The sequence below is a fragment of the Ictidomys tridecemlineatus genome, chromosome 11 (assembly GCF_052094955.1).
Source record: "Ictidomys tridecemlineatus isolate mIctTri1 chromosome 11, mIctTri1.hap1, whole genome shotgun sequence".
Taxonomy (NCBI): Eukaryota; Metazoa; Chordata; class Mammalia; order Rodentia; family Sciuridae; genus Ictidomys; species Ictidomys tridecemlineatus.
Window position 1 is genome coordinate 80,272,243 of NC_135487.1, and position 25,476 is coordinate 80,297,718.

At 33.8% G+C, this 25,476-nt stretch overlaps 1 protein-coding gene across 1 annotated transcript in view; it reads right to left on the minus strand.

Annotated features, from left to right (window-relative positions):
* Positions 1-25,476, minus strand: part of Dpyd (dihydropyrimidine dehydrogenase) — a 778,600-nt gene that overhangs the window by 421,539 nt on the left and 331,585 nt on the right. The window contains exons 11-12 of the mRNA XM_078026796.1: positions 24,323-24,533; positions 1,800-1,984 (exon numbers count right to left, since the gene is read on the minus strand). Of these exons, the coding sequence (XP_077882922.1) occupies positions 1,800-1,984; positions 24,323-24,533 (396 nt within the window). The remainder of the gene's footprint in view (positions 1-1,799; positions 1,985-24,322; positions 24,534-25,476) is intronic.

Below are 25,476 nucleotides of genomic sequence, written 5' to 3' on the forward strand. Positions count from 1 at the left end.
AGAGTCTTGAGAGCACTCTGAAAGTAACCACCATAAAATAAGAAAATAAAAACACAGATGACGGGCTGGGGTTGTGGCTCAGTGACAGAGTGCATGACTCGCACATGTGAGGCACTGGATTCAATATTCAGAACCACATAAAAATAAATTTAAAAAAATAAAGATACCAAAAAAATTTAAAAAACAAAAACACAGATGATAAGTCTGGAGACAAAAAGATCAAAAGGAATCAAAACAAGGAGACCATCCACTCCCAGTAGCTGTCTTTAGTTGTTTCCTTTGTGTCTGAAAGTCTATGGGAATTGTAAAAGCACAGCAATGCTATTTGATCATTGCAAAAATGCAACCCAAACCAACTTGTTTCCTTCAGCCCCATTTATCCACTTGTTAAAACTGCATTCTTTCCCCCATCCCTATTGCCTGGACTAATTTAAGTTACTTTTGAGTTTTACCTGATTTTTAGGCAATTTTTAAATTTAAGATTTGATTGCTTACTAAATCATAACTTTGTCTTTTTTCCCAAAAAACATCCTTTATGTAATACTCATTCTTAGAACCCCACATTTCTGACACATTATGCCCCAGTCTCAGAATCTCAAGCCCTATTCTCACAGAATAAGGTGTCAGGAGGCAGGTTAACCAAACATTAACAGGATGGTGCAAATACTACTATGCCTGGCCCTACATCACGAAGTAGCCCTGCATAAATTACACAAGTAGAAGAAAAACCAGAATAGACAAAATAGTCTTGGCAAAGAGGAATAAGTTCAAGAAAACATGAAAGACAAAGTGCATTTTTACTTTAACATGTGGAAAACAAACAAAAAGACAGGAGGTGGGAAGACATACTGTTAGTATTCTTTCCTGAATATGAAAGAAAGATTAAGAATTTTATCAGCAGGACCTAGGGAGGGTGGTGCACACCTGCAATCTTAGCAGTTTAGGAGGTTGAGGTGGAGGATTCCAAGTTCAAGGTCAGTCTCAGCAACTTAGCAAGACTCTGACTTAAATGAAAAATAAAAAGAACTGGGAATGTAGTTCAGTGGTAATGTACCTGTGGGTTCAATACCCAGTACAAAAAAAAAAAAAAAAAAGTCCAAGAATTTTGTCAACAGGAGCAAATCTTTCCAGAAAAAATTCATGCAAATGAGAGAAGTATCAACATTTAATTGAGTTATAGAGTAAAATAAAATAGAGCATTTAGTCAAAAAATAAGAGTAAGATCTAATAGTTTGGGCTTTTTGCCCCAAGACCACACTTACTGTACAAGAGTTGCTCAACTTTAACATTTCATCATTCTTATAGTTTTCATTTTATCATAAAAGTAAATAGTTAAAAAATTACAACTGAAATTCATAAACTGTTTTCTTTCCATTTTGGTGCACACAAATTGGGAAATGGATAGTACCTTACCTATTCCAAATGGACAACCAAATAAGTTTTCTGGACTGTGCAAATCATTATGAATATAGATTCTATTTCCTATCATATTGTTTATAATCAAATTTGATAAATATAGTATCTATGTGTTTATGACATTGAAAATACTTCAAACACAGCAAGACTAATGGCCTCGTGGCATCCACAAGTAGAAAAGCATAATGGATTTTCAATCAACTACATTTCTACTTTCTAGTCTGAATTTTTAAAGTTGTATTCAAGTAAATATGTATGAACATATTTCATATATACTTATTGTATACCTTATAAACTTTTCATATAGATGAATATCAGAAATAATGAAAAAGCAACTATCCATTGCAAAAAAAGACCTACTGAAAGTAATGACAAATGCCTACCTGTATATATTTGTGAATGTGCCAAGAAGCTTGCTTTCCATCATTCACTGACTCCACTGTAGTGTTAGCGGTACCAACAATATCACCACCTGCAAACACCCACGGTTCACTGGTTTGCATAGTTTCTGGATCTACTTCTGGGAGATCCCATCTGTTAAATTTTATAGGACTCAAGGCTTCTTTCACTAGGAAAAAAAAACAGCAAAAGACAACAGGCAATGACTAATCTATTCAGCACATTTTAATAATTTGAAAATTATGAAAAATTATGATTTAATTATTATTCCAGGGATTCAAGCAACTGTTTTTAATGGACCATAAAAATAGAAAGTTAATGAAATATTGGAGTTAACACACTCAAAGTATACTGATTTAGCCTACTTGAAATATACCACACATGTAGAGATGAAAAACCACGGATTTGAGCAATGTTTCACATCTAAGCAGTACTAGATCCAAAAAGAAATAAAGTACAGTCTTTCCTATTACATATTGTTATATGGTTTGTATCAGAAATGTCCCCCAAAAGCTCATGTATTGAAGGTTTGCTCCCCAAGGCAGCAGTGTTCAGAAGTGAGGCTTTGGAAAGTGATTGGATTATGAGGGCTGTGACCTTATCAATGGATACACTGATGGATAATTTAATGTACTATTAGGAGCTGGTGGAAACTTATGAGATAGGGCCTAGTTGGAGAGAGTGGGTCCTTGGGTGTGGGGCCCTTAAATGCAACGAAATGTTCCTAGCCTCTCTCTCTAGTGCATTCTCTCTCCCTCTCCTCTTCTTTCCTCTCTCTCTCCCCCATGAGGAGAACAGCTTTCCTCCCCACTATACTTCTCCTTCTGATATGGTGTTCTGCCTTAAGATAGGCCTAAAAGCGATGGAGTCAGCCAACAATGGACTGAAGCCATAGTCAAAATAAACCTTTCCTCCTTTAAATTTTTTTCTCAGATATTTTGTTGTATAGATATAACACTAACACACATATAAAATGAACTTTTAAAAATTTATTTATCCATAGCACATTTTCCAGAACATTTTTACTATTCAAATTATCCCATACTTGTTCCTGTATATCAGTTATAAGTTATAGACTGGAGTCAGTGGCCAATTTTTTCTTTTTACAGACATTTTATACAGCAAATAATGCAAAGTCTTCTACATTTTTATCAAATTATCTGCCCTTACTAATAAGCAATTAACCAGACCCAGTAATATAGTCACATTTAGCCAGAAATTTCTGTTTTGTTTTGTAAAAACCAACAAACAAACCTACCCATTCGTTTCTTATGGAAATTGCTTTAAAAAATAACTTTAGAATTATTTGTCAAATATATTGTTTTTCCAATGAATCTAAAAGTATCATGTAACAAGGAAAAGTTGAGATCCTCTAAGAAAACTATCTAAATGAAATTTTGGATATAAATATCCAGAAACTTAGAAGTGATGAAGGAATACAACTTAAGAGAAATAGGTATTCAAGAGAAGAAACAAAGAAAAGTAAACAACATCTAATGCTAGAGCAAAGGGAGTCCAGGGTTAGGAATGAAGGTTCATGTCATGGTTTTAAGTACAGCATTTTAGGACAGCAATTCTTTACTCCATCTCAAAAGAGAAAATAACAAATAAAAAAGAGAAGTACTTAGGAAGTCCTAGGATAGAAATGGTAGTTATTTCTCAAATAGGAAAAATATACACCATAAAAATAAATTGTTGTATATATTTGTAACTTTGTATTTAAAGATTAGGACTTACAGAGACTAGGATGGTTATTAGAACATAGAAGATACTGGATTGAATTCATAAAGGAAGGAATGAATGAATGAGAAGATTAATCCATGCTATCACATTTAAAAATCTTCTATTTGTATTTCTTTTGCCATTTTACCTTTCACCCAGAGTAAAATTAAATATTAATATAATTATTTTAAATGCAGAATGGCATTTTGAGATTTTTTTCTAGTGTTTTTAAAGGTCACATTTAAAAGACCATTATCATTTTTCCCCATTGCATAACAGATCATCACTACCATCTGTTGACAGTTACTTGAGTTGCAAGAAAGTTAATAGTGAATGAACATGGCTTGTCAATCAAGCTACTTTAACAATGGCAATTAAAATACATCATCAATGAATGATATATATGCAATAAATTTTATAAATATTATGGTTAGGATATGAGGTGTCCCACCTAAAATTCATGTGTGACAGGAATGTTCAGATGTGAAATAATTAGATTATGAGAGCTATAACCTATTCGGTGGATTAATCAGTTTGTTGGATTAATTATTAGACTGGATGACTAGTTGGTAACTGTGGCCAAGTGAGATGTATCTGGTGGAAGTAGGTCATTGGGGGCATGTTTTAAATATCTTGTCTCTAGTTTCTTGCTCTTTCTCTGTCCCCGTTTCCTGGCTGCCATGAGTTGAGCAACTTCCCTCTGTCACATCTTTCCATCTTGAGTTTCTTCATCACCTTTGTTCCAGAACAATGGAGTTAGCTGACCATGGACTGAAACTGTGGGCTCAAAAGAAATTTTTCCTTCTCTAAGTTGCTCTTCTCAGGTATTTTGGTCACAGCCATGAAAAGCTGACTAAAACAACTGATATAAGCAAGGAATAAAAGACAATTATTTTCTATAAGAAATGACTTCACTTATCTAAACCTCTAAAAAAAAAAGGATGGTCTTTAAATGGTAACAAATTCAGAATTGTTTCCCTAGGAGATAAAAGCCCCTTTATATATTTATCTCATTTTTTAATAGGAATATCCTTGAAAGTTAAGCACAGATTTCACTCTAAAATTAAGCAAGGTAGGGATTATGTTTGGTTATCTTTGACCTCCCACAGTGTCTATTGCAGTTAAAGACACACACACTGTGGAATAATTGAAGCTTAAGTCAGGATCTCTCACTTACATGGGCTTCTTTCAAGAGCCTATTTGAATTTTAAATTTGTAAATTTTTCTTTTCTTAAAGAGGAGTAGAGGAGCCCTGAAATTACTTGAGATTCAGACCTTGCAATATTAGAATATTTGCTTGAGCACAGTGCATTATACACATAAGGTGTTTAATAAACATTTGATTAATTAAACTGAATTTTTGGGGAAATATTCTTTATGATTTCTTATAATATATACAAAGGCATATATACATAATTCAATGTAATATTCAAGCTCCATCACAAACTTGGTCAATCAGAAGGATATTACTATAAATTTATTAAGTAACTTTATATTTCTTAAAATATTTAGCACTGGTACCATAGGAATATTTTACTTGTGAATTCAAAATACCCTTCTAGTCATGAGCATTTCCACTGCATAAGCATTGTGTCATTATGTGTCTCTAAACATTTTCACATACTCATGTACTTTTAAAATAAGCTCACTTTCTCAATATGTGATTCATTTATCCTTTCAAGTCTTGGACTAGAATATCAACTGTTTTAATTATTTTATCATTTGTAACATCCATCTGACCTCATTAAAAATCAAACAATTTTTTGATAACATATTCCGAAATAGAAATGAGCTTCTTTCATATTAAAAATAATCTCAGCCTCCTTTTGAAAATTATTTACTGAGTTTCCCTGTTTTTTTCCGGAGGCCTTCAAGTTGAACACATTCTTAATTTCATTCCAGAAATAAAAAGAAAAAGTGAGAGGTCACACAGCTGGATGTGGTATCATTAATATAAATCAAAATAGAGATAATTTGTATTGATTTTAATATTTAAAATTTAACTTGTCCATATCTATAAAAGCATCATTGAAAAAAGTAGAGCATTGACTACTTTTATGAATGCAAGCAATGCTACTGTCAGTTATAAATGTTCTCTTTCCATGGCACTAAGCAGCTACTCCAAGAAGAACTGTTTGTCACAACTGGAACATCAAGTGATTAGGATCTTTTCTCTTTGGATACAGTAGAAACAATTTAAGCATACGTGTTACTTATATAGGCTTTATAAATTTATTAATACTTTGTGCAATCTGCTTATGGATCCATATATCTGTCGTAATTTCAACGAATCTTGAAATATAGCCATTTTTATTGTTTAAAGATACCTTTTAAACTGCAAAGTACCTTAGAACTCAAATCAAGAATTTGGTAAAGAAAGTCTACTTTATTCATCATTTGCTCACTAGGAGTTTGTTTAGGTGCTTCTTATAAGGAAGACCTTCATCCTTCTCCTCCTCATCATAACCACCCTTCTATGAACTCCTCACAGCTCTCTTACATCTGTCTCTGCTGATACATTTAACTGGGAATGCAATAAGAATAAACCTCAGAAACGTATCTTCTGTTCTGCCTTTATCCAGCTTGGAAGGAGTGAAAGCACAAGTGGATGAAAAATGTATATTTACATTTGCAAACCAAATAGCTGCTTGCCATTTCCTATGAAGTGTTAAATGAATATTAATACAGGGACTGTATTTCTTCTTTCTTGTTTATAAAATAAGGAAGGGTAGGAGTTTTCTGTTATAATATACAGTTTTCTTGCATATTTCTATGGGACTGCATTTTGATGGAGATTGCAGCATATGTCCCAGCAGCTCTATGGTGGAGTAGAAAAAGAACTTGAGAAAGAACCCCAGAACATGCTTATTCGCAGTCCACATTATTCTGCAAATGGGAAAGAAATATGCTAAATGAGATGATGCCTGGAATTTTATGCAGTCTTTAAAAAGAATGAAAACATCCTTAATTCATACCAAACATTCAAGATTTATGTTAATTTCCTGCCTTAATTACTACTGTGTTCAAATGAGCTTATTTAAAAAACAAAGACACTCTGAGGTGGCTTTATAACAAGAAATGGTTTTGAAATAGGAACTTTTAGTCAATTTAATGTTATGCATGAAATGATTTTTTTATATAGACTTAATTGTATTGTGACACACAAGTTCTTCAATAAGCCACAGCTTAAAATTGCAGAAACCGTCCCTCAGGGACACATCACTAGCAGATGCAGATTGCCAAGGTCAATTAAACTGATGTAGCTGTGCTGTCATATACGTAGAAGAGAAACCCACAAGCAAATGACAAGTATATTTCGCAGTATTTGTAAAAAGATGGCAAGAATGCTATATATTAATGCATAAATATAAATTTATCCTAAACAATAAAACAATACAACAGAAATCATAATGAAAAAGGGTTATTAGTATTCTTTGTAGTGTTTGATGTGTTATAAAACAATGGGGGAATAAAACCTTTCAACTTTTATAACAAATGATATCTTGAAAGCGTAGATGAATTAATCTATGTACTTGTTGTTTAATTTTACATCACCTATTAACCAGTTGGACCAAAGCACAAAGAAACAAAAAGGCAATCTCAGTAATTCAGAGCTGAAAGCAAAATCCCAGCAAAAGTAAATAGTCTGACTACAGGTTCAGGATATCACAGTCCTATTAAATAGAACAACCTGAATAAGGAAGGGAAAGAACCAGAAAACACCTTCAACTAATCAAGTCTGAATGACACAAGCTCTGTCCTCATATTTCCCTCCTGTCACTAAATATTTTAACCCACACATATTCCCTCAACCTAAAAGGAGACCACAATGAAGATTCATCATTTCCTTCTATAAACCCACCCCTGAATTAACCTTGATTCTGTACCTTCCGGCTCCTCTAAGGTTTTAAATAGTATCTCTCATTCTCTTTAGTATCTTGAATTTTTCATTTTCTCCCCATCTTTATTTTGGAAAAAACACCAACTTTTTGACACCATACTCTTTTTCTCACTGTCATTCTTATATCTCCTTTTACCCAATTTGTTAGAGTTAATTGATGTTGACTGCCTTCGTTTCTTACCACCCAGTTATTCCTTCCAGTTCACCCCTCTGATAAAAATGTTGCCAAATTCTGTGACCCCAGTGCTGCTCCCTTTTGCATTTCTATAGAATCAATAGTTGGGTCACATTATTTTTTACCTCCTTTCTTCTCAGATTTGTAGAATGCCACTCTTTCTGGGCTTTCATTATCTTTAAGCTGTCCTTCTTGAACTCCAACTTCTGCCTACTTTTTTCTCTTTGTCTTCCTAGCTGTCAAATACTTGGTCCATACTACACTTTCTCCATCAGAAATTATAGTCATGTGGGGCTGTGAACTTTTTACCTCAATGAAAATAACCTCAAACTCTTATCTTGACCTCTGCCTTTCACTCAGGCTGCTTGTTAAAGGTTATAAACTGGCTCTTTACTGGCCCTTCCAAATCATCTCATCCAGAACCTAGTTCACAAGCTTCCTCTAGGCCTTCCTCAAATTTATGATTGATTATCAGTGAGCTGGATGTTTCAGTTTTACTCATTGTGACCACCATTCATATCTTTGCTATTCTCCTTAAAAGCTGGGCAGTTCTGGCCCTTGTTCCTTGCCCTCGCTGTAAGAAGAAGTCCTGTCTCATATTTCCTAGAAAACACATAAGTTATGACCTGAAATCTCCCATGTCTTCTCACTGCCCGAAGTAGAAACCCACTGGATCTGTATCTACTCTGTCATCCTTCCTTATTAATACAATTTAAAGACTCTCCCACTATCAGATGCCAGCATCTCCACATGAACCCTAGAATCCTCCCCTCTTACTGGTAGGGATTTTCCTCCCTAGGTTACATCTTCACTTCTCTAATTATTAGCTACTGCCTCTAAATTGGGCATTTCCTATAAGGCCATACATATATGTATAGTACCTCCCATCTTTAAACAATTCCAGTATTTGCTTCCAGTTCCAATTCCCATTTACTTCAGGGTCTTGCTTTGGAGCTAGGTATAAGATGAACTGAGTGAAGCACCAATTGACAAAATTTAAGGAGTTCCTTCTCCTCCGCATAGTGCAAGAGCCCACACAGGTGCCTTACTGGCCTCACTGGTCTCAACCTAGTTGTGGCACTGCCAAGCTTGATTTCTTATCAGAGTTCAACAGACAACCACTTTCTGTACATAAAATCCTCTGGGTCAGCTTCCACTACTCCATACTTTCTGCATTTCCACTTGTTTCGATGTTTCTTGAACCTTCATCACTCCTTTTTCTTATATTCTCTCTTCTCAAATGGCCTAGAAATAGAGCTTTAAAACCTGGTTTAATCTTTGAATCTGCTGTTTCCAATTATCTCAACATCCACTCAATTTACATGTTCTGTGAATCCACCCACTGAAATCCTCTCTTAGATACTTCTTATATTCCATTCATAAGTTCCTTATCTAAGGGTAGCAAAAGCAATAAGTACACACAGATTACTTTGTGGTTGGCAGGCATAATGCTCCATATTTCCATATATTATTCCATGTAAAACACAAAACTACTCCTGAAAGTTATTATCACAATCAACAAAATAGACAAGAGGTGGAAAAGCCAGTATTTAAATTTAATTATTTCGGACCCCAAAGCTTTCCTTGCTATAGACTACTGGTTTGGGGTCAAGAGAAAGCCAAGACAAATGGGCCAATGATAGTCTAAAACATCACCATTAAAGATCATGGAGTAACTAAAATGAAGTGGGTGGGGATGAAGGAACAGAGAACAACTGTAGTCTTGACCAGTTTCACAGATTCAGCCCCTAGATTATCTTTTCCATTGGACTCCTTTCTTTCCCTTTCCATTAAAATATTTGCTAACCACTTTCTGATACACTAGGCACTATGTGACTTTGTTCCGATTATTTGTTTGCCTCCTCTACTCTTTCAGTTCAGGGACCACATCTGAGTCAACCATCTAGCCTAATGATTGACTCATAAGAGAAACCTGATATATGTGTTTTGGCTTTTCCTGCCTATTTCATTTATTTAGCATTCCTATAACATATTATCATATTCTAAATGATTAAATTTTTATTGTTCTTCTTTCCACAATAGAGAGTCAGCTCATTGTGGGAAAGATACCCAAATATTCCTTTTTATTTTTTGGGGGGGGGCATGGAAAAAGCTTCTATAGTGACAAACACTGTCTTAGAAAGAACAGGCACATGGTTAATTTCTTTTGATTGACTGGACTATTTGATTTCCTTGGCTGCTCTTGTTAAACAATTTTCATCTTGGCTATGCTTGTAGAATTCAGGCAGAATAAAAGTAAGGATCTGATTTTCTTCCCACCATGTTAAGGATAAACTTAGGCTCTCCATGTTAAATAGAAAGGGTGGATGTCAATAATAGCATTTACAGACTCCTTTTGTTTTACTTGAATTCTATGGAGAGTTTCATTTCCATTTCCTAAACTGACCAACTAATCAATTCAGAATTAAAAATTGTGCAAGCACTTCACCTTGATTTGCTTATTTCTCTGCAATAATTCCATCTATTTAAGACTCTGATCTCCTTGAAGATTTGATTTCATTTTATCTGGAAGAGATCTCCTCAAGGAGGTCAGTGTTCTTGAAGTAAATATATGGGGATTGTTTTCAAATTCTCTGTTGGATTCCCCAATGCTGAACTTTGATTTGCTTATTTATATTCAATGATACCATCCACTTAAGACTACAAACTCCTTGAAGGAATAGATCATCCTTTAATCTGATTTGGACCATAATCATCATAATTCTATGCACATTTGGGTGCTTAATACTTCTTGATAATTATGAGACAGTGAAAAAAGTAGAAAGATGGCTGAAATATTTTACATATACTACTCAGTGAAAGAAATAAAATGCTGAATGATTCCATCATGTGAGAAACATTTATAAAAAAGGGTTAAGTAAGTCTCTTTCATAAAAATACCTATTTGTTGCATTCAAAGCATAAATAAAACACATAGAAATCCTATAGTAAATTATACTACTTGTGAAAACAATATTATTAAAATATAAGTGAATACAGAAAAATATTTTAATTAACAAAATAAATCAAATGGAAAAGATTTCCTAAATAGAGCTTTAAAAGTAAGTCTATGTGTGTTTGACTGCCATGACTAATTATGTATCCATGTAATGTGTGTTCAATTTGGGCTTATTTAAATAGCAGAAATGCTCATTAGCTGCAGTATATCTGTGAAGCTTCAGTAAACAGTTTAATGGTTTTTATGTTTAACCAATTTCATAAGTTCCTGTAATTTTAGCTTTAGCAGCTCATTAATGTTATTTTTTGATATCCATCATACAGCTTTTTTTTCCCCTTGTCAATCGTTAGTAGGCACACTTCAGTGCAAACTTAAAGCACATAGTAGAATTGTATTTAAACAATTTTAGTACATAAGTAAATGTGTAATTCTAAATATAACTTCTTTATCTAGAGAGCTAGTTGTATTTTCATGTAGTCAAGATATCTTTGGTATTGGAAAAGCTACACTCAACAGGGGTAACGATGATGATGATGATGGTGGTGGTGATGATGATGATGATGATGATGTTGATTATAGGACATACATAGAAAGTTTCTACATAAGCCTGTGGCTGGTTATAATCTTTTTGGAGACTCACAGAATAGATATATTCTCAATTTAATAGTTGAGGACTGTGCCCAGGTCACACTCTCAGGATTTGAAGCTAACTACAAATCAGTTGCACATGTCTAGACTGGAAGTGCCTGGAGATTTTCAGGGGCACTTGGAGATATATCCCTAGATCTCAGGATATTAGATACAGTAACAAAGATGGGTAAAGTTCTGGAAGAAAGAATGCAAATACAGATGAAAGCAGAATCAACCACTGTTTTTAAAGTGGCAGCAAGCACAACCTGAACAAATGCTCAAGAAAGATTCATCAAAGGTACATGAGAATCAAAACATTTAAGAGAAATATAAGGCAGGCTGATAACTAGATTTGGTATTCTGGAGGTCAATGTCCAGTTATAAATGGGTTAAATAGTAAGGGAAAAAGACAAGGAATCTGGAAAACATATAGGATAGGGCATTATATGGCTATTTATTCTTTCTAGGGGTTTAATAATGACTGCATATAAAAAATTGAAGGCATTAGCTACCATTCATTCATTCAATTAGCAATTCTTTTCTAATAATTTTTGTCTTAATCATGTTGTAGGCATTGTAGTAAACACAGATCAGGGATCTGTCCTTGTGAAATGTATTCACAAGGAATATATTCAGCTGTTAAAATACAGAAAATAAAATATAAAACAAGTAAGTGAAACACATTATGGTGAAAATGGCTATGAAGAAGGTTACATGACAAAGACTATTATCAGATGAGCTGGATAAGAAGCAGGAGTGGTGCATGAGATACTACAGGAATGGAGGCCCCAAGGAGTCTCTTCAATGAGATGATATCACGACTGAAACATGGAGGGTGAAAATGAGCTAGTCAAGTGAAGATGACTTAAAGGCAGAATACTCCAGGAAGAGGGAATAGATGCAAGGGACTTTCAAGAATGGCACTTAAATATTCATGTCGATGGAGGAAAGCAAGCAAGCTAAGAGGGGAGTCTGAGAAATGGGCAGCAGCAAGACCAATTCCTCTGTGGAGGCAGGAGAAAGACTGGGGGCTCTGGAACAAAATAATGAAATATATAATTTCGCTTTCTAAGCTGATTCTGTAGGATCTTACAAAAGTGAGAGTAGAAACAAGATGACTGTCACAAGAGGCTGTTTTCAATGCAGGTGGCAGTGTCCAGCATCTGCCCACTCCCATACAGAGAAAGGGGCTTGCTAGCCTTCAAATAATACTTCACATTAATATCACTTGCACACACTGTTGTCTTTACTGTGAATTTTCTGTAGGGGCATTTAGAATAGAAGTTATTTTCATTCTTCTCATGCAAGCATTTATTCATCTATTCATTTATTCATTCACCCATTCAGTGAATACTGAGTTAGGGTCTGGACTTAATTTGGGTTAAAATACAAACTACCTTGCAGTAGTACCATCAATATATTGTAGAATACATAACATATACAGAATGAAATAGAAGAGCAGGAGTGAAAAAGGAGAAGCATATTTAAATGCATGCTCCATATGTATATGAAAAGAAGTATATTTAATCTGCATGCCTTTTAGATTTCCAGTATCCACCAACTTTGTAATAAAATCCATATACTTTAGTCTAACATTCAAGACACTTCATGAATTAGTAATTGTCTATCAATCCTCACTCTACTAACTCCAGTTGTATACTGTATTCAGGCTGTTTCCTATAACTTGGATAAGCTTTCCCTGTCCCTGTTCTCCTAAGCAGACTCCACCTCTATTACAAATGTCACTGCTTCCAAAAACCTTTTTTTGAATCTTGCAGCAGGAAGTCATCTCTCTAACCTGTGCGTAGTACCAGCAGTTTATCTCTTACTTCTTGAGTCACTTACTACCTATGGCAATTTGACTTACACATTTTTTTCTCCTGTATTAGATTGTAAGTTCCTGCATACAGGTACAATATTATTGTGTACTTTGGAGAACCTTACAGAATCTTGCATACTTAATAAATACAGAATAAGAGAATGGGAAGTCAGGTCCCATAAGCAAGTGGGAGGGGAGATTAGGGGAGTGTCAAAAATAAATTGAAGCATAATACTACCATCATGAGAGAAAAAAATTACATATTAAAGAATGAGAGTAGTGGAATGATTCTAGTGATACAGAAGTTCATTTGGAGGCAAAATACAAACAGAAGGAGAAATACTGGTTCTTATTAAACCAAGCCACTTGCCAATATACTTTGCAGAGGACTTGAAAAAATATTATATATATGCAAAAGACATATTGTATGGTATATGTTAGACACTCTTTCATATACTTGTATAAGAAAAATGCTTATGTAATTAAATGTTCTTTTAAAACCCATTAAAGAGTATTATAATATTTTAAGTATGGCTATCATAAAAATATAGGATGATGCTGGATAGAGCTGATCAACAGTTTTGGCATGGCCCCTGAATGTATGCTAAAGCCAATATGGGTTTCCTACTCCAACAATTCCATGTATTGTACTTACATTGGGTAGCTTCCATAATAGAAGGCAGATAGTAAATACAAGTCAGTGTAATTTTCCAAGTAATATAATAACATTTATGCAGGTAAATGTCTAATTTAATCCAAGACTGATTTAGATCACATATGTTGTCCTTTCTATATTGTCCTTTGGGCCAAGAACACAAATGCAAAATAACTAACTAAAATCTCAATCTGCCTACAAAATACATATTATTAAGACCATTATTATGTAATCTATATCTTTATGGTTTAAATTTTACATTTTGATTTTACATATCATACCAGCTTTGTGTAGTTTAACATTTCACAAGAATATTAGGTCTAACAAAACCTTTTATTACACTATTAGATAACTAATATTTAAAAGACAAATATAATAAGCCAGAGTCAATAAAACTCAGGGCATCTATTGCACTCACTATATGCTGAGTACATTGGTTATGTTTTATGATTTTTGCTCTCTGAAACAATTATGTTATTTTTCCATTTTCTGCCTTCTTTCCCCAACAAAACTTGTTACATGCCACTGCTCTACTTCTTGTATGTAATCTTTGATTTGATGGAAAACTACTTTGATTTGATTTATCCACTGTCTCCCTGTAAGAATGCATATGATATCAACCACTAGTGAAACCTGGAAAATAAAGATAAGGAAAGGCTCTGAACAGAGCTATTCACTGGGGAAACAAACCTATTCCTATGCAGTTATTAAAGGGAAGTAAAATAATTACAGAAATATCATGTTGTGCTTCAAATAGATGTCTAAGGCAGTTGTAAGTGATGTGATGTTGATTCCAAATCACTTTCAACACTGTTATCAGTTTGACCTCCCTCCTCATCACTTCTACCCTTTAAAGTAATTCCAAAGAAAAACTGTACAAGGATTCCATTATTTTGGATGGTTATTCTGCAGAAATGCCGGCACTTGCATTAGATTCCACCACTTCATTTTCTCTCTGCACAGAATATTTTATAATAGAAAGACAAAGAATCTTTCAGCTAGAAAAGAAATCTTTTTCATAATAAGGGCAATTTTTAAGAAAACATGTTCAGTTTTATTTTTGGAATCCTGAAAATGCTTTTTGCTCAAAATATAATTAACAGAAAAACAATGTACATAATAGACTAAAAAGGATTTATTCTCATCACTGGGCATCCAAATCAGAGGATATATAAATATTCTATTAGTCAGGCATTATAAAAATTAAACAGAAGCATGAGGAGCCAAATGTATTAATAAAAGGGGAATAAAACTGCCCTGTATGGCAGTCTTCAAAACATTTGTCCCTAACAAACATAATATAGTAGATGAGATGTTTTTGGAATTCCAGAATATATACCATATAAATTCCTTTATCATACTTTTATAAGTTGTTATAATAACATTCATTCATTCATTCATTCAATAGCCTTTCTAGACAATAGGAAATGACAGTGAAAATGTTATTGACTAATTCCCACTGTCTGCTTTCAATCATTCTCTATGTGTTCTCATTCTGACTCAACTGTTGAGTAGATTAGCAAATATAAATGCAACACATCACCATTTCCCTGAGATCCATTCTACCTGCTGCATTTGTGAGTTCTGTCAACATTATAGACATCTGTTTGCCTCCCAAATTAGATATCCTACTTCAAAACTCTTATCTAGCAGATAACCAAATCCTAACTATCTGACTAAAGAAATATATTTTCATTCCGAATTTTCTTCTAAGTTCTCACTTTGTCCACTTTAGCCAGGAAAACTTCTCAAGAAATTCTCTTTAACTGGTTTCTTTGATACCATTGTCTTAACTCCGGGCCATCTTCTCTTCAACATTACTGCCACCATATAGCAGCATGCTTATTTTATCCCTGATTCTTCCTTATATTTGGAAAAAAAATCATTGGTTTAAATTCTGTGATGTCTCTTGGTATCTTTCTTGCCTTTTCTCAAAAGCTAAAGTTAGTGATTCTAATTAATCAATCTCGAAGAAATTAGGCATGTATAATAACCCTGCTTTGTCAAGCCTATGACTTGAGAATCACTCCTGTGGGCAAGGGTTCTCTTTCTTTACTTATAGTGAAAATGTTACTGGAGGAACTACCTCTCAGGGGAACAACTGTTGGATCATACCCTGTGATTGAGTAACTTTACCTAATTCAAGTACTCAATATTAGAAAATGTACTTACTTACTAACATGAACATTCCTAAAAGGTAATCCCTTGGTTTCTAACCCCCATCTAATTGAATAATATTACAAATAGTTCAAAAGCCAAACACAGAGAGAGGAATATTGAGCATCTGGCAGAACTACCTCATTCAAGATAAAGTTCTCTCCATTATTTAAACCTTGTAATTTGTCATATGTCTATAAAATAAAACTGAAAGTCCTAACATACCATATAATCCTTTCACTGAAATGAAATGTGTAGCCAAACTTCCTGTCATCTTGTCCCTGACCACTCCCCATCCTTACATAACCACACCGTTTGCTCTAGCCAATCATGTTCTCCCACTTCCTGGTCATAGGAGGCCATTTTGCCATGCAGTTGAATGTGCTGTTCCTGTTAACAGGGAAACTTCTACTTAAGCTCTAAAGCCCAGTCCAAATGTGATCTTAAATCAGCACATTCTGTACCAACACACTTATTTGGTTCTCCCATTAGCTTATGGGTCCTTAAGGGGCAAAGACTCTCTTTACTGGTCTGCATTCTTAGTGCCTGGACAGGGTTTCTAGTATAGCTGTACTTCAAGAAGTACTTAGAGTGTAGCTGTACTTCATTGCAAGAACAATGAGAGAACAAATAGTAGAAATCATAAAATATAAACTTCTATTGTAGAGATAAAAATGGAAAATTCATACTTTTATAGGAGGATGAGAACATGCATGCAGTAAGTAGGCTCATGATAACTTTCTAAAGACATATTTTTTACAGCTTTTTAAAATGACTGTAAAATGACTACTTAATCTAACAGTGTAGTGTTAAGAAAATTGCATAATCTTCCTGTGTCTTTCATCCCTTCCACCCTCCTTCCACCTGGAAATTCCTACACATCACTGGGTCTTCAACTCATAACCCACCCACTCTAGGAAGCTTCCTCAAACCCTCAGACTCTGTTCTGTGCCTCCCTATGACTCTCAGCTACTTCCAGCACAATTCACCATAATTGTGAGTCTTCTCTCTTCAACTGTGTATTCCTGGAGGAAAGACCCACATTTTCGTTTTCACTGCTCTGTCCCAGCTCCCTACTCAGGGCCTGCATTAGCAGGCCCATCCAAAGTTACTAAGTGAACACACTTGAAATGAGGGAACTAGAGAATATGATCTCCTGGGTCCTTTCCAGCATATTTGGAAATATAAATATGGAAACCCCCAAGGTAAATTATTGTATCATATATATCCTATATACTGTAGTGTACTGACTACTTTCTTTTCAATTCTATCTCATCCATTCTCAATTATATTAATCATTAGTCTCTTCCTCTTAGGTTTTACCTATTAGTCAAAAAGGTATTTTACCTAGCAATTAGGAGAGTGGTCCTTACTTCATCCTTTAAATTTTGTTGCCAATATTTCTACTTATATACAATATTAAAAAATTGGTCAGTTACAATAGTTTCTCAACTTGTGCTCCATCTCTTCCCCTTTCCCCTTTATTTTGCTAAGGAAGAAGAGGAATTATGTAAACTGGAGGCCAAAAAAGAGTAAATAGTTATTCAAAGAAAACTTCACTGAATCTCTAAATGTCACGGTAGCCTCTGGAAGAGATGTTTTATTGTTTGAAATATAAAACAGGCTGGTAGCAACAACAACTGATAAAAATAAAGTCCCCAATTGAGTAGGCTATTAAAATGTCTTAGTGTTGTTCATTCCACTAGTGAGTTACCAAGTGACATATTATTAAGTAAACAATACAAACAAAAACAAAAATATACAAATCAAACGTACTGATTTCAGGCCTCTTAAAGAGTAGGTGCCTTTTATCATTGGGTGCTTGACTTACCTTGAGCTTATATTAAAACACTTTTCTTAAAGCTTTTCCTAAGGGTTAATAATTAAAAAAAAGAAATGAACACATTTGAAAAGTCCCTGAATCTCTGCACAGCCAGGGTGTTAGGTCCTCCATTTTTTACCAAACTGGCAATCTCCATTTCTGACTTAGGACAGAACAAGGCCAATTAACCCACAGCCTGCACCTTTTCTCAGTGTGGGGGAAAGTGAATCAAAGCTATAATCGAAGTTGATATTGACAGAATGCTTGATTTACCCCATGAGGCTTTCAGAAACTTTTCTGAGAGTTTTCTAATAAGAGGGATTGATGAGTGATTTTAAAACCTTTCTCTCCCTGTGTCACCCATACACTCTTATGCAACTAATTGCAATTAATGCTATCAAAGGAGTTGATTACCAAGGGTGGCATTAAAGATCCACCATAAAAGATCAAGGTTTTGTGTTTTCTTATTCTCTCTCATTCCTAGTAAGATGAGGAAAAACACAACATAGGCATTGGGTGAAGTGCATAAATTCTTTCCTTGGAGAGGGGCATGCCTCCTGCTGCAGTCAGAGAGCACCACTGCTCTGTCATTTTCTCCCCTGCACAGCCTCTAAGGCAGAGGAGTCTTGTCACTGGGCTTCCTGTCTCCCAAATACAGGTTTTAACCTCACTTATATCATCTCATAATTTTCAAGTGCTTAATATCCTTGGGAATACTTCTTTCTTTCCTTCTTAAAAATGAATAATAATCTTAGGTTAAACAAAAAATCTGGCCCAGTTCACCATTTTTAAAAGGAAAAGGCAAAGTGATTTGAAAATGCTTTATGCTTTAAATACTTGATTCGTAGAAACTCAAAAGGGGATTTCTAATAGCTAAAAATTAGTGAAGAAAAAAACTCTACTCAATAGCATGAGAAGCATCAGAATTGATAATTAAATATAAGATAATTACACACAGTGTGAACTTTGTTTCTTCAGATAAAATCAACTAAATATATTAAACATTTTCTCATTTAAAATTATAAATGTAAGAGCATCTGCTTCACTTATATACAAAGACAAGTTGACAGAGCCTCTAAGACCCCTGATGAAGTCCTCACTTTTAAATGCTTTTTCCTATAGATAATATTCATGGAATTATAAGGGTGTAATCTAATTCATTGAAATTATTCAAATATCATTTATTACACAATAATAACATCTACAATGTAAGAGATGCTTACTGTGTGCTAGGCCTATATATAAACATTTCACATATATTATTAATTCACTTATTCTTAAAACAACTCCAGGAAGTAGATACTATAATCATTCCCCTTAAGCCCTGAGGAGAAGACCATGAAGTACAAAGAAACTCAGTAACTCCCTAGGAAGATAAAGTTGAGAAGGAAGAAAGCCAGGTTTCCAGCTGAGCAGCCTGGCTCCACGCTCGCTCCTGCTTTGAGCTGATACACCAGACGGATTCCAATTAGTATAATATTCACTGAATTACAAAGAATGCAACAATCTATGCCAAAACAAGGAAAAAAACAGTAGCAATAGTATAATAGAATTATTTTTCTAACTTTTACATTTTCTAAGAAAAATAAAGATTGTTGTAAAACTAACAATTAGCTTGAATAAAGGTAATATTCTAAACTGAATCAAGTCAGATACAAATATATTTGTGCATCTATTGTACATTAATACGCTAGTTGCCATTGTGATTCCAACACACTACAAAGGCACATTCCTTGCCCTCTTGGGGTTTACAGTTTAATTTGTAGATAAATTGTAATAGGCCCTAGAAGATTGGAAGACGTAAATCTTTTCAAAGGAGACATTTTTAAAGAATGAGAGGATGGCTGTGATGCAGCATTTGAAAAAGGTGCCGAGATTATGGCATTGGCTAAAGGGCATTCTTCAGTTGTCTGAAAATCATTTAAAGAACCATAAATTATGTCTTCTAACTTCCTGGGAGTGTGAGGACAAGGCCAACTTAATGCCTCATTGGAAAAATGAAGCATGAGATTAGTGAAGATGGGCAAGTCTACCCCTTATCAATTCAAAACTAATAAAAACTAATACTTACAGCTGGCCTTGTGGTTCCAAACAAATAAACAGGAAAGTCAACTATAAAGATAAGTAAGATGTCTCTTAAAAGTTGACATTTTTTAAACAAAAAGAGACAAAATTTAAAATTAAAAAAAATAGCATTCAGAAGTAACAGGAGAAATTGCCTCTGGGGTAAAGAAAGAAGAAAAGAAAGAAGGATAGATAGGTATAATCTTCCAGTGGAGGAGGATATTTCTGGATTGAAAGTAAAAGAAGCAATCTGTGCTCAATTTTCTGATAGCCTTTAAAATTAATGTAGAACAATTTAATGTGATTTGAAATTTTACATACTTAGAGGGAATAGAGGAGAATTTTTAAAGATAGAACTACTTTCAGTTTTCCACAGAAAAGATATTAAATAAGGCTAGCATTATTATCTCAATTGAATTAGAAAACTGAAAACCATGGCCTTCATTATTTGAGACAGTAGTAAATGTAAGATTCAATTAAAGTGTGCACATAAGCACACGAGCACTGGGTGTGAAATATGTAGTATTTTGTTCCTATTTCCCACTCACTGCTACATTCCCAAACAGAAAACAATAAGTAAATAAAAATACAGAATTAGGAAAAACAGTGATGATTATAATTGCTGTTAGCCCTCATAGCAATTAAATAATTTGCTACTCATTAATACAAGGATATTCTCTGATTTTATTTTATAAATTTGATATACTTAACATTTATATAAGTAATTGAAGCACTTTTATTTTTATTATAGGAAATATTTAATACAGATTGACTTGGTGCATCATTCTAAATTAAGTCATTATAGGTTCTCCATTGTGAAAAGCCCAATTCAGAGTCTGGCAAATGCCCTGAAATATATCAGAGGAAAAAGTTTAGATTAAAAATGTAATTTCCCAACTTGGATTACCTTTTCAAATACACATTATTGATATAATTGATATTCTAAAAGTATTTCCATTTAAAATATTATTGTAATCTGATATTGCTGAGAGTAAAAATTATCACTGTACTTTATATGTGCTCTGTCATTTATTTCATTCCTTGAATTCTTCAATATATATTTATGTAATGCATTCATCAAAAATTTCCAAGTTAGAACTATGGAATTCACACTGCACTGCATACTGGGAGGAAAAATTCAAAAGAGAACAGTGCAAAATAAAAATGAATATATAGTATACAGAGGCCATTCACTGAGTTTCATCGATGTTAAAAAGAGCTTTATTCTATAGTTTAATGTAATATTGGTGAGTAAAAAGAAAAACTGAAAATTTAGAAATCTAGGACTGTAATAACATTTTGAATTAAGACCATGGGAAGAATTAAGGCACCATGTACAGTAACAGCAAAGTTGAGAGTAGATCTGCTTTAGGGAAACCTGATAAGGATAGCATTCCTTACTTTGTGTATCTCTCTCAATGAATTCGTCTCTTCATAATGCAATTAGTAGTTTATAGGTCTGCTCCATTCCCCATCTGTATAGTTCTCAAGTACAGGAAATGACTCATTCATCTTTGTACTCTTCAGAATACAATTTAGCTTCTGGCATTCACCAGATACTCACTAAGTATTTATTGCATACATAAACATAAATATGAGACAAAAAGAGGTTTTCAGAGACATGAAAAACTGGATTTCAGAGACAGTGTACACAGAAGTGAAATCATGACTATCGTAAGTCTAGCCACCAAACTGGTACTCAAAATAAATTTATTAATATGTTGCTTTCTTTCTTTTATTTTGGTACCAGGGTTTGAACCCAGAAGTGCTTAACCACTGAGCCATACCCCCAATCTTTCTATTTTTTTATTTCGAAGGAGATTATTGCTAAGTTGCTTAGGCTGGCTTTGAACTTGGGATCCTCCTTTATTACCACATCTGGATCATTAACATGTTTTGAGGAATGATTACAACAAATATCTGAATGAATTAACGACACAGTTGGCTCACTGAATGAATAGTATATTTGGAAGAAAAAAAATGGCTAATGTCTGAACTTTGCAAAGAACTAAAAAGTAATAGTTGGAGGAGGGACAGCACCCAGTGATGGGCTTAGAAGTGAACAGCTAAAAGAAAAAGCTGGGAAATGGAGTGTGATAATAATAATGTGTTACAATTTGATTTTCAAAGCACTTCATATTACTTAATTTTAATCTAACAAGTCCTAAGAGGTAGGGAGAGAAGGTTTTATTATGCTTTATTTGTTTTTTTTTTTGTTGTTGTTGTTTGTTTTTTATATGTGGAGAAACTGAGCTACTGAAAGGTTAAGTGATTGGAGAAGAGCATTTAAAACAGAAAGAAATATTTAACATTGTCAAATGCAGAAAAGTGAATAGGAGTGAAAAGATATCACTGTCTTTGGCCATCAATTCATTAGGGTCTGTGCAAAGTGAGGTTGGAAGAGGAAAGACACGGAGTAGAAAAGAAGAACTGGCATTTTAAGGGAGAGTTAGAGACAAATATATTTAAATAGATATCACATATGTACTAATCACATAGGCATTATATAGAAGTCTTGCCACATGAGTATTAAGAGGGGACAGTATTTGAGGTAGAAGAGGGATAACATGAATATCATCTAATCTTACCTAAATGGATAGCTTTCTTACAGCAAACAGTTTTTTCACCATACCTTAAATATGTGTGTGTATGTAAGAGTTTTCTAACTTTGAAATTAGTATTTTAAGATTTTAACATGTCATTTAGTAAAAATTTTCCTGATCAGCTTTAACAAAAACTGCTGCCCCTTCCTTTTTCATTAATGTTTTCCATCTAAAAACAGCTGAGAAGTATATGGATGGGAACAGAAAAGCATGAATGCGATTTAACATTCGAACTCTTCCAGCTCTCCTGTCACTTGGAAAGTTGCTCCCTGTTCATGTAAATATTCGGGGCCCTGGTAAAACAGGGGATTTTTATTTAAGAATCATTTCTCCAGGTGGTTTGTTATTTCAAATCAGGAGGTGGTGCAAAGCACAGTGAAAAACTATGCTTTCCTTGACTTCTCGAAACTTATGTGGAGTAGGAGATAGTACATGTGGAACATTGGAACATTGGGATAAAATACACAGACAAGTTCTGCAATGGCTTTATCAATAAATAGATCAAGTGTTTCTTTTACTTCATATGTTAAGTACTAAATGAAACCTCTAATTCTTCACATATATGAAGTTCTATCAATCTATTTACACATTAAAAACACAAACACATATAAGCATAAACATCAAAATCTGGGATTACAAAAGCTGTTTTCTGTGTCTGAATTAATAACTTAGGTTTGTTTAGGGAAAGACACTTTTTCTTTTTATATTAGCATTGCCATTTGTGGAACATAAATTTAGATAGGGGAGCCAAATTATTCTTTGATAGTTAATCCATCAACAAAATTTCTAGTTAAATGTGATTTACCATTTTACTTAATTTTTGGTGGTATGTAGAGTAGTAAGAACTTTATGAGTTTTTTAGATAATTGAATGCAATTTACACGTTGTTCTTTTTTTCCTGTTTGAACTCAGTTAATGAATAAACAAACTACACTGTGACTATATTTACATAGCATATAAACATTAGATGAAAAGTGACAAATTCAGGTCATCATCCAGTTATTTGAAAACATTTATCTTGATGACACTAAACATCTGGGTGTTTCAAAATACTAAGAAGTTTGTTATCCTACAGATAAAATATCTTAATGACTAGTTCAATTTTTACTTATCTGTTGCATAAAACTGCACATTTGCAGGAATGCATCTGTTCCTGTTTCAGACACAATACATACTTTTTGCATGGGTTTAGTAGTACATCACAGGAATCCTCAGGTTTCGATATTTTGTTATCATTATTCCTACTGCATCTCTTAGCTAGAAAAACATCTTTTATTTCCCTTTCAGAAATGTTGTCATTTGAACAGTGTGAATTAAAAGGCAGAGGATTTGCCAAATCAAAGTTCCTTGGTATTACAACTTTCATCAATGATAGGCCACAAAGGTACTAAATATAAATGTAGAGGAAGTATAACACAATGAACTATTCAACTAAAATGCTATATAAAACATTTTCTCTTCCATTGTATTTTTAAGCATTTTGTTCTTCCTTAGCTCATCTGGTTATGCCATCCAGATTAAACAAGGGACTTTGTGAACTTTATAATTTGATAAAGTTGATGTTCTGGTGATGGGTTTGGCATGATTATTGTAATAAACATGAATTTTGGTTTTGGTCATTCATTAGATCCTTATTTGTCTGCAACATTGAAGATTGGCTGTTCCAGCCTCTGCTACATTTTCTTAAATTAGTCCAGTTGAAGAAACAATCATTGCTAAATAGAAAAGAAGGCAAACATCTTTATAAAGTGGAATATGTGTTTTGGCTGTCAGCTTAAAAGAAAGATTAATGTTCTTTTTTCTTTTTACCACTTTAAAATAATTCTATATGCATGTTAATGAAAACTTTTAAGTATTTTATATCAAGATCTCTTGTACTCCTCACCAGAAGAAGAAAAATGGGTGTTTAGGTGAAAATCAATTTCCTGAAAGCTGGAAACTATTGGGGCACTAAAATAACAGGCAATTGCATAACACATTTCATCTCCCAAGCAATGTACCTTTAGGATCACTCAGAACTGAACCAAAGGCACTGATGACCACATCAGCTTTCAGTTGGACTATCTGGTCTTCATCTTCTTTCCATTTTCCAGCTTCATCTTGTTCTGTCCGAACAAATTGCATTGCAACAATTCTTCCACCTTTTACTATAACTTTCCGTGGGGAAAGGAAAGGCAAAAATTCATACTTTTCTTCTTTAGCCAGCTCCATCTAAAACAAAACAGAATGGAGAAAAAAACACTTGAAGATTTTTTAAAAATCTATACAATATTTGACTTTATTTCAAATATAGATGCTAACACATATAATATTTAAGTCAACATGAAGCTTTTTCTTGTACCAACACTGAGTTTCCATTATCAGCTATTCACATTTGGCAAATCCCTAAGTCAAGGAGTCTTTGATTGGAACTGGAATGAAAGTTTATAGATCATGGCATCTTAAGATATTTGTCACATTCTAGGTTTTGCATGCCCTATTGTAGGTGATGTATGAGTTTTCTGCCTATAGTAGCCTGGTCTTCTTATGCTTTTCTTCCTATAAATTAAGCTTTCTTTTAAATTGTGCCACATTTGAAAATAAATATTCCAATTATTAACAGGCTGTGCATATTGAAGCTGGAAAAAAGTCAATGAAGTGGGTGAGCCAATCTGTGCAAGTACAGATTAGAATAGTATGTAGAAGAAAAGAAAGCTAAGAAACTGTGGAACTAAGAAATACTTTTAACAAATTCTTCCTTTTATAAAAGTACAAATATTTAAATGTAAATCTGAAGAAAGAGAAACAAGCCCACTCCTCCTGATGAATTTCCATTTCTTCCCTGTCTCTTCTAAAATTTGTTCTGCCATAAAATGAGGAATAAGACACTTTGGTTTTTCATATCTATATAAAGATACTGATTTACATAGAATGTTAACATTTATTTATTTGATTATTTTCCACTTTAGGCGGGGGGATGAAGGTCTTTGTCAATGTAATCTGAACTGGTATGTTGACTGTTCTTAAAACATTTTTTTCAAAGTAGAGAAGTGCTATTGAAGATGCTTTTTCTATCAATGTGGAATCCAGGTGGATTCTCAGTAGGACCTCTGGTGAGTGAAATTGAGAAGGGACGTGTGTGAGGTGTCAAATCAAGAGTTATGTGAGCTGAATA